General features: G+C 41.2%; 1 protein-coding gene across 1 annotated transcript; it reads right to left on the reverse strand.

The window, feature by feature from the left end:
* Nucleotides 1-4,213: 4,213 nt before the first annotated feature.
* Nucleotides 4,214-6,003, reverse strand: rxfp3 (relaxin family peptide receptor 3). Its single transcript, XM_069722961.1, has one exon. It carries the CDS (start codon nucleotides 5,720-5,722, stop codon nucleotides 4,505-4,507), a length of 1,218 nt encoding a protein of 405 aa, XP_069579062.1. The 5' UTR covers nucleotides 5,723-6,003; the 3' UTR covers nucleotides 4,214-4,504.
* Nucleotides 6,004-10,676: the final 4,673 nt, after the last annotated feature.

Raw genomic sequence — 10,676 nt, forward strand, 5'->3', positions numbered from 1 at the left:
CATTTTACTTAAAATGATCGTTTTAGTGACATTCACGACATTTTATATGGTCTCTCACCAGTGGTCGAGCCCAAAAATGTTGACTCCTCAGATGGTTCAGATAGTAGGCCAGATGCTAAATATTGTGTGTTGGATTTAGTGTCATCTAGTGAAGAGATTGCAAATTGCAACTGACTAAACACCCCTCGCATCACCCTCCTTTTCCAAACGTGAGAATGGCTGCGAAACTGGCCAAACACCCGAGACAGTGTTTGGCTCATCCCCTCTGGGCTACTGTAGAAACATGGTGGGCTCCGTGGAGGGCAACCCACTCACTCACTCACTCACTCACTCACTCACTCACTCACTCACTCACTCACTCACTCACTCACTCACTCACTATGTGGACATGTAAGACATTCTCATTTCAATGGGGGTTAAAAAAAAAAATCCCTTTAAAAAAAATAAAATAAAAAAGCCATTCAAATCTCACACAGTTGAGGTGCCGTGCGCCTGAGCGTCTTATAAGGAAACACAGGATGCCTTCGGTTTATCAACAAAAAAACACATAATTTATGGTTATTACTGGTGTACTTCAACCAAAAGTAGCAACATTCATTTCCATGGCCTCGTGTGGAGCAGATGTTCTGGTGTTTTTTTATGTGACACAGAGATAAGAATTGGCCTTTAAACCACACATTATTGCAGCAGAACATCAGAATAGTGTCAGAAATGTGTCAACAGCTGTCTGCCGTTTTCCACCAGTGAGTGTTAAAGGCAGCAAACAGCGTAGTGAGGAGTGAGTGGACACGTTTCCAATTCAAACGCAGCTGAGGAGAATGTCCACTGGAACGGTCTCCTGCCTAATGGCAGCGTAGTTACTGACAGTACATGAAAAGTACACGAGGAAGAGAGCAAAAATGTGTGACCGGTGTTGGAAAAACTCAAGTTGTCCTTCCTTGGCCCTGGTTACCCCACCGGGTCCGTCTCCACTCTTTGGAAGGAGACAGAATGGCTGCTTGCTCTCTTTCCAACGCTTCTTTTCACTCTTGACTGGTGTCAACTTTTAACACCACACAAGACATTTGCTGCATCTGAAACCACAAAAAATATGTCCACCGACATTTCACCGGTTTTAAAGTGTTTATTGCCATTAAATAGGCCACTTCAAATACGTTTTGATAAACTGATTGAAAAAAAAAAGTACTTGTGTTACATTAAAAAAAAAAAGCAGTCACAGTTTATGTAAATACCTTTAAAAATCAGTTAAACCGGATGACATGTTCTCAATGTGCGTGTGCACTGTTATGTGCGTGTGCACTGTTATGTGCGTGTGCACTGCACCGTGGCTGCCGGATTCAACACCCACATGAGAGATCGCTCTGGTGTACTAATTTAATACCAAGGTCCTGAGGCCATTAGCCATTTCTTTCTAATTAGATTTGCCTGTTTCCATGTGCAAAAAATAGTCCTTTTGCTCCTAGCTGCTTAATTTAAAACAAAACAAAAATCCATACAGGTATTTATCTTGGGACGTTGATTGTTTCAGTGGCTTTTCCAGACTGCTGTTGATCTTATCTCTGTCAGATATGACTGTACGGTTTTCTCGAGGCTCTGTCACTGTTTTGTCTCACCAGGCGCTCACAGTTTAGAGGCAGACACAGAAAAGGGGATTGAATGAGCAAGTAACCAAATGAGTTTCGGTAGCTCCTTTGTTGGAACAAGACAATATCGAGTCCAGCTACGTAAACATCACATTTTTTTAAAGCTGAATTTAAAAAAAAAAAAAAATTGTTCCTCAATTTAAACTGGTTTAAATGATAAATTATGGATGATTTAATAATATTGGAATATGTATCTTAAAAATGTATTTACAAACATGAAACTTTTATACAGTGCAATAAAAATCGAATGAGGTTAAGTATACTGTAGATACATTTGCAATCCCTGCTATAAGGCATTGTAAGAAAATGACTTATTATATTTAATTATATCAATCCTCTACAATTTCTTCCTGTCTACATATTATATTATTTGCATATCCATCCTTACAGTGCCTGCAGCTGCCCCTCTTTTTTTTTTCAAACTTTCATTGGCGAGTGCTCCACGTTATCCCTACGAACATCAGGAGGGGGGAAAATGTCAGCCATCTTTTTTCACACCGGAGCTTTGTCCGCTCGCCTTATCTGTCGATGGCCTGCCTTGGATCGGGGCTTTGATTTTTGATGCCAAAAAGGTTGCCCGCTGTGCCTGCAGGTACCTTGTTCATGACTTTCCTTTCAGGGATCTGCTGTTTAGGTTAGGTTAGGATAGGTAGTTACTTTATTAATCCCCGAGGGGAAATTTTATAGTCACGCTTGAATTGTAGCTGGGTATTGACCACTCAAAGGATGCTATGGCACAAGAAAAAAAATGTGTGGACTTAATGTACAACCTGTACTCACTCGGCTGTAAAGGAATAAAGCAAATCGATCCCACCCATAAATCGGTTTGACGTCTTCACAGCAGATGGCCTGCTCACTTCAACAGGCCTTGGCACCTCGCAGCAGAGGTGTTGTGACTTTGCTCCACTCTGAAGTCAAAGCCTCCTCTGCTTTGTTTTTTCAGCCTCTACCCTTCTGAAAACCCGACGTCTGGCTCATGAGGCACTGGGCAGACTGTTCCAGAACTCAAGAAGTTTGACGAGCAAGAGGTAAAGAAATGAAAATGTGTTCTGCTGTGTTCCTCTGCAGGAAGTGTTGATTAAAACGTCTTCGCTATATATCTCTTAGAGCTCAGACTTGGCGTGTGTTCCCTGCACATAACAACACATCAGAGCGGCAGATGTTGTCTGATATTGCTTCGCTTGCCCAAACCTGGAAGCCCCAGGCATAGGGTTTCCCACGCATGTATAATCAGGCTCCATTGAACTTCCTCGCCCTCTTTAACTCCCTCTTTCACTACCAGGAGGCAGTGCTCTCTGAATGCATCCAACTGTGGCCCAGTCTTTCCGAGTTCATCTTTCTTCTGCTCTTCTTAATTGGTGACGCTGTTGACAAAGTTAATGGACCAAAGGAAGTACTGGAAATGATCACATCAGCTGAAGGGCATTGCATGTGTCAGCTTCTCCGTAAACCTCGACTCCAGGCAATTGTACAATGCCAACGAATCAGATCGTTTCTTCTGTTTTAAAGTTTGTGAACTCTTTCTTTAAGCAGCAAAGCTCTCTCCGACCTAAATACAATCTTCCTCCCTTTGTCAGTGGCTTTCTGAAATATGAATAGTTTATGGAGGTCTTGCAATTGGTCCAAAAGGGAGATTTGATGGGTCTGTGGGAGAACATCATTCTCTTGACAGTTAAAAAGTGTTTACTGATGTAGGGTTTCACTTCAAAGACAAATGACTGTGGGGGGTGTGAACACCTCGTTTAACAGCATCTCTGTCATCTCTGACTCTTAACTGCTGTTCAGTTGGTTTCATATTTGGTGCTAAAGTTGCTCCTGTTCATCAAAAGTCACTGATGCCTTGAATGGATGTGAATAAACGAGATTGAGTGAGAAATATGCCCCCCTAACCTCCTGAACACGACAGCATTCACTGTAGATTAAGCACTGCCATCTGTAGCAGTCCAAAAGATTCCATTTAAAATGCTGCTAATTTCTCTTGAATACTCTCAATTTTTCACATGGTTTTGATTTGAATACGAGATTGATTACCTCCTATCTTAGTATACAGAGGTATTTATTTACACGTGTTGTGTTTCAATGGCAAATAAAACATTTTGAAATTAAGGCAATCATAGAATGTTTTTCTGAAATCCTCAAACTCGCGCAAAACCCAGAACATTAAAAATGAAAGGCTTGTTTGAATAGTTTTAATAATTGTTTCAAAATCCCACCAATTAGAAATAAAGAAAGTTCCGCAATTTTTAAAGATTTCATGTAACAGCAAGATTATTTCAAGACTGCAGTGTCTGATGTTCATCCTAAAATAATAACAATAACTCGGTTCGGGAAAACAGCAAATGCAGAGTACCATTTCTCCATTAAAGCTCTCTTTTCCACAAATTTGAAATAAGCATACTGACGTTATTTTTTTTTCTTTTCACTATAACATAACATAACATGACCCCTGAGATTGCTGTAACTGGCATTTAAAACCGAATGCTATTTTGAGCTTTGAGAGAAGGATCAGCCAGTGTCTCACATGTAATCCATGCACTTTACCTGTACATTAAAACCTCTTTGGACAAACGTTGTACATTCAAAACATTTATTCTTCTGTCTTATACACAGGGAAAGAGCCCTCTTCTATTTCTCTGTAAAAGCAGTCAGTATAAAATCACAAACTTCATGATGATTCTGACTAGTATGAATCATTGCTGGTCACTGACAGAAAAAGAGACCTTTGTAATAATGCAGATCCAACTTGTACTCCAACTTAAGCTTTCTGACAACTGAGGCAAAACAACAACAACAACAACAACAACAAAAACAAAAACAACAACAAGAGATTATTCAAAACAATGTACCCAAGGCACTTTTGACTAAGTGCTGTTTTGCGGCAGATCTCGCCTGTCATTGTAAACAGCAGCCCCCGGAGGATAAAACACCACAGCGGGCTCCCCGGTCGCGCTGATGGGGACCAGGATTTGCCCTTGCTCGTCTGGCTTTGTGCTGGCTGTGATCGGCCGTATTGTGGTCAGGGTCGGCGAAGTCATCCGCCAGAAGAGTTTTTTCAGCGCTTTTCTGAACTCCCGCCTCATCAGGCAGTACAAGATGGGATTCAAGCAGCTGTTGGAGTGCGCCAGGCACACGGACACGGGGAACACATACTCTTGCATGGTGTAGTACTCGTAACTGAAGTGAACGACGTTGAGTTTGATGAGGATGCCCCACGCTGTTAGCGCCTGGTTGGGCAGCCAGCAAAGGAAAAAGGACAATACCACAATGGTTACAGACTTTGTGACCTTGGCGCGTCGTTTGGCGCTGGAGGTGTTGATATTTTTGGAGCTGATGAAGCGCAAAAGGAGCAGATAGCAGACGGAGATGATGACCAGAGGCACCACAAAACCAACAAGCACTTTCTGAGAGTGATAAAGTCCCAGCCAAAACTGCGCGCTTCCGTTGGTTTCCGGGAATTTGACGAGGCACAAGTCCTCATTGGTGACTGTCACCGTCGTGGAGAAAACTGCGTGTGGCAGAGCGGCTGAGACAGCGGCGAACCAGATGAAAACGGTGATGCACCGTGCGGAGCAGCAGCGCGTCCGCCGCCGCCGTCCTTTGAGCGCAGAGGCGAGGGAGCAGTACCTCGCCACGCTCATAGCCGTCAGGAAAAACACGCTGGCGTACATGTTCATAGCAGTCACATAGGAAACTATCTTGCACATAGCGTTGCCAAAAAGCCAAGTAAAGTCCAGCGCGTTTTCCACCGCCCAGAACGGCAGAGTCAGCACGAACTGGAAGTCAGTCACCGCCAAACTCGTTACGAAAAGGTTGATGGACGACTTTTTCCACATCTGTTTCGTTTTCATGAGGTACAAGACCAATAAGTTCCCAACCAGACCCAGTGCACAAACCAGAGAGTAAATTACAGAGATGATAATCCTCACAACAGCGGCGCCATCTCCCAAATTCGTTTTGCCCAAGTCTGACAAGTCGTAGGAGCGGTTGGTTGTGTTGAAAATACAACTGAAGTTGAAGGATCCAGCACAGACTCTCCCATCGGAGCCTTCGTAGTTGGCGTCGATAAATTCTCCTGACATTTTAACTTGAATACACGACGATGTTTACCGAAGTCATGCCCAGATCCAAAGATTTATGTCTTGGGAAAAATACTTGGATTTCGTTTCATGCGCCAGCCTCTATGTTAAATATAACTTCTAACCTTAAATAGGCCACCACATTGCACAATTTTTCCAAACAAAATTGTTTTAAAAAGTAGAAAAATCGTTGCTGTGTATGTGACGGAGCTCTACTTCAGGTTGTAGTGTTGCTCTGAGATTTTCTCAGTGCGTCTCAGCTCTCCAACCGTGAAAAAGCGTCTTGACGCAGCGATCAGGCGCAACCCGGCGCTGTCCTTGGTCCTGATTAGATGCCACGAGGAGGACAAATCTATCTTATAATGCTTCTAATGTTGAGAAAAAAATAAATAAATAAATAAAAAACATAGGCTATTCTTTTGTCTTATAGGCTTACAATTTAAACTGTGGGAATTACATATAGTCTGATAGATTTAGGCTCCATTGTAAATAGATAGGTGGTACGCACCACACACACACACACACACACACACACACACACACACACACACACACACACACACACACACACACACACACACACACCCTATCCAAGTGAAGGGTTATTAAAGCTTTCGTGAGATGATTTATGGTCTCTCTATTGGAGATTCAGTGGTCCATTCGCCTACTTCTAATTTAGTATGCTTCCAATTGATTTGTAAACTCAAAACTGAACATTTGTTTTGTCTGAGAAACTGTCAAAAGCCCTAATCTTTGAGTACACTATTATCCAAACCTGGGGAAACTCAAACTACAGTTTGCATCTGAGAAACATGTAGCGGTTTTTGCTATTAAAAAAGACTTCAATAATTAATTACATTTTGGTTTATATGGTGCCATATCCCAACGTAGTCATCTCAGGGCATATAACAACAACAACAACAACAAAAAGTCCTTACAACAGACCTTCCGTTAAAGAGAGGGATAAATGTCAAATTGTTCCAATTAATGAATCCATCAACTAATAATTTCCTCATTTGGACTTTGACCTGCTATTCCCCATTCAGCCCTGGAGGCTCCCGGAGTTTCCCTCTAATTGCAGTCACCTGACCCCCCCCCCCCCCACCCCCCCTCCCACTCGCACATCTGTTCTCAGTTTCTTCATCACTATCTCTGCCTCCCTCCTGCTTCTTTCAAACAAATAAACAAGGAAGCTGTTCTTGCTGTCATGAGGTTTCCATCGTGGTTTTTTTGTTTTTGTTTTTTAAAGCTGCGGTCAGTCAAAGTCAAGGAAACCATGACTTACCCTTAAGTCATGACACTTTATAGTTGTAAGGCTCCAAGGGTTACTCAGATTTGATTCGGAGTATACAAAAATCTGCAAATTCATGGATTAGAGCGTCAACATTTATTGTTAGAAATCCGAAAACCTTCATAGTGCAATTTTATTCATGTCCTTGAACCATAACTGTTGTTTGTTGTTGTGTTTTTTCTTTCAGCCACGTGACGTCTGTTCGAGAAAAAAAAAAAGGTGTGAAAACTTTTGAACCCTAACTCTGAAATGTGTTAGCAAAATTCGACATGTGCCGAATTTGTTTGCAAACAGGATGAATCATTTCAAGCCCGCTGATTAAATTGATTTGACCTCTGATATGCAGAGGATGAACTGTGCGGATTTGTGGCAAACTTTAAAAGCCCTCGTCATTTGAACACGGAATATGTGCTAAACGGTGTTGGGGAGTAACTTCACGTGTATATAAATGACGAAATACAAGTGATAGTAATTGTATGACATTTACTATTTAAAATATTGCTGATTACGTAGCAGTCACATCATAATGTGTCTCGTTTGTTAAAACGGTTATGTGCCGACTATAAAACGTAACATGAATCCTGTTGCTCTGCTTCTTTTCGCCTGGATGCCGCCGAGCAGCTCCATTCATCCAGTTGTATGTGCTCAAATTTTAAGCGTCGTTTTTGAATTGTTCTTTTGTTTGAATTCACACTGTCTCTCGTCTGCCCTTTTTAAATGATCGCGCTTCGCTCAGAGCAACCGTGCCAAGGTGGTTGGACACGTTGTCAGATAAGATTAGGAGATACGTGACTAATATCAAACTCGTCATCTTACATTTCAAAAGTAACTTACACTGGTGAGAAATGATGGATTCTGACACGGCAGAGATGTTTCTATGTGGTTTGAAATGTTAACTCATTTGCCGCTGCTTATTTCTGCCTGACAAGCTGATGACGTGGCTCCTCAGTAGATATGCTTGATTATGCTTCATGCTTTAGTGTCACTGCCACTGAGTAACTCATCTGACTGTAAGACGACCGAGTCATCGCGTCTTATAGTTAAATGGCTCTGAGTTATTCCCTTGTTATTGCTGCTGTCGGATTTGGAAAATTCAACTTTTAAAGCTGCAACTGCTACGTGCACTGAGGTGTCAGCGCCCTTAATTTAAAATTTGACCAACTGGTTTCACATAGCTTATCATCGGTTTCAGAGACGTGGAGGTCTGCAGCAAAGTTGAGTAAATGTCAACACGTGAGGTTAATTTCATAGATGCAGATTTCCGATATTCATCATGCTGTACAGTTTAATTTGATAAGAGGGGCAGGACCATGTGGGCGAAATGATGTATCATCATCATGATGATGATGATGAGTGAATGCAAAGGAAAACAAATCCTTTTCCTTGTGCATAAAGTTAACATGGCAGGATCCATTTTCTTATTTGTTGGAACCAGAATGAAAGGAAAGACAATCAGAATCATCCGGGTATAGTGTTCCTTCACCAAACATTTCCTCTTGGTTTTGAGATTATGTACCAACAAAATCATCATATCAGATCCTTCATTGACAGAAAATACAAATAAAGCTCTGCGAGAGTGAAAATCTCTACTTTCACAAATATCTGTTCCAATGTCTGCAATTTTTCCACTCATGGTTTCTTGAGCCTCCAAGTTTAGGAAGATATCTTCAGATCGCTGGAGGAGTTTTATGAGGGAGAGTGACAGCTGCTCCTTCCTCCTGTGAATTGTCCCCTTTTCCAAAAATGCATGTAGGTCACACGAAACTGATCATGCACTTTTCCCTTTGTTACATCTGGCAGAAATAGCATTAAAACTAATAGTAATACTGCCAATGATATTTTAATAGAAATCCATTGGAGGAGGAAATAATCAAATCCTGTACTTCAAAGCTTTCAAATAGCTCACTGGGATTTCAGCGTAAATACGTTTATATGTTGAGCTACAGACACACAGTGAAGAGTCTTTAAACCACAGTTTTACAGGAACTGACTCTGGATCAGCTGATGGAGCAGGGAGCACCAGCTCTACAGCTTCACATCAGTTTTTTTCCCGCTGAAAACAAACATTTATTGATTCAGATTTAAGGTCAGCACCATTATTTAGTTTCGAGTAAATTCTCGTCGGAACAAACCTCCTCCGTCTGCCTCCACCACCTCCTCCTCCTCTTCACGACTGCAGTGCTGGACTCTGTGTGCTTTAATACCTCTGCTGCTTTATATGGTTGCTTCGGTGCAATAAATGGCAGTGAATGCGAGTTTGAATCCCATCCTTCTCCCACATCCCAGGAGGTGCACAATCCAAAAGTTAAAATAATATCATAAACAACAAATGAAACCAGAAATTCTACAAATAATAATACAAAACAAAACAAAACAAAACAAAACAAAACAAAACAAAACAAAACAAAACAAAAAAATCCCAGACGTCTCAAACAAAAACATAACGTACAATATAAAAACATACAAATAAAAAAAGGGTAAAAACAATCAAATAACTTTTGCAGCTTTTACATTAAAACGACTCGAGAGATTTCTGTGAAATCTTCATCTTTATAGTAACTAAAGCATTTAAATAGATACAGTGGAGTAGAAAGTACAATACGTTCCCTTTAAATGTAGTGGAGTAAAAGGACCTCCAAATTATAATGAAATTGAGTAAATGTATTTAGTTACTTTCTACCGCTGGTGTCTGAAAAGGTTGTTGTGCTCTGCTGACCTCTAGTGGCCTTCATATAAACTACAAAACTGTAAACAAACGGCTTGAAAGAGGGCAAGGATACAAATCACAGCTCAGTCCTCCTGAACAAACCCCCCCATGTTCCCTTCCAGTGCTGATGTATGTGTCGCCCTGTGAGGTGAAGCATTCTCCAACTGTTTGGTAGTCACAGCACAGCTGTTGGAGCCACCGGCCTGCACCCATACCAAAGGAGAGCAGATGGAGCTGTTAGCCGTCAGTGTGAAAACTGTGTTGAGTTAGTCACATGTCATCCAAGGTCTAATGTCCACTCGAAGTAAACTGACGCTTACAACCGTTTAAGGTGTTTCACAATGACACCACCGGTTTATAAAAGAGACATTTTACTGCGTCTCCGCTCTAAATATATAGCTGGTATCTGTCTGTCTGTCTTATCAGCCTCATTTCCAAGTCTCACAGACACACCCCTCATATAGAAACTCCAGCATACTACAGCTGTCACTGTTTGAAGCCAGCCGGGCACACAGGCCACCTGAAATTAGGTCAAAGATCCTGACACTTTCATCGTAAACAGAGCGGAAGATGGATGTGTCTGAAAACAAAACTGAAGCTTGGTGCTTACAGCAGGCAAAACATGAAGGCAGTTTAATACAATTTAAAATCCTCAAATCTACCATTATTTATGTTTGAGAAAATGCTTTTTTCACTTATTGACAGTTTTCAGAATACTGAAGTGTTTTTAAAAGTATTTCAATCATAACTCCTCATGCTTGACTTCAACGTTGACCTGCTGCACACTTATAAATGAGTTCTTTTACAAGCATTTGCGGCAAAGGGATGAACTAAATGAATGAATTGGTTTATTGCAAAATGCATCCAGCCTGGTGTCTTTTTAATTCGATTCAATTTAAGCAGATTTGTCCTTAATGAGATTTTTTAAAGGCCTCCAAAACATTTAAGAAATTACAGCA

The sequence above is a fragment of the Brachyistius frenatus genome, unplaced genomic scaffold (assembly GCF_029030835.1).
Source record: "Brachyistius frenatus isolate BFR_SWC_R1_liver_20210118 unplaced genomic scaffold, ASM2903083v1 Contig_310, whole genome shotgun sequence".
NCBI classification, from domain to species: Eukaryota; Metazoa; Chordata; class Actinopteri; family Embiotocidae; genus Brachyistius; species Brachyistius frenatus.

Bases quoted from the DNA above. Each gene is read 5' to 3' on its own strand.
- rxfp3 (XM_069722961.1), bottom strand. From the start codon at position 5,722: ATGTCAGGAGAATTTATCGACGCCAACTACGAAGGCTCCGATGGGAGA.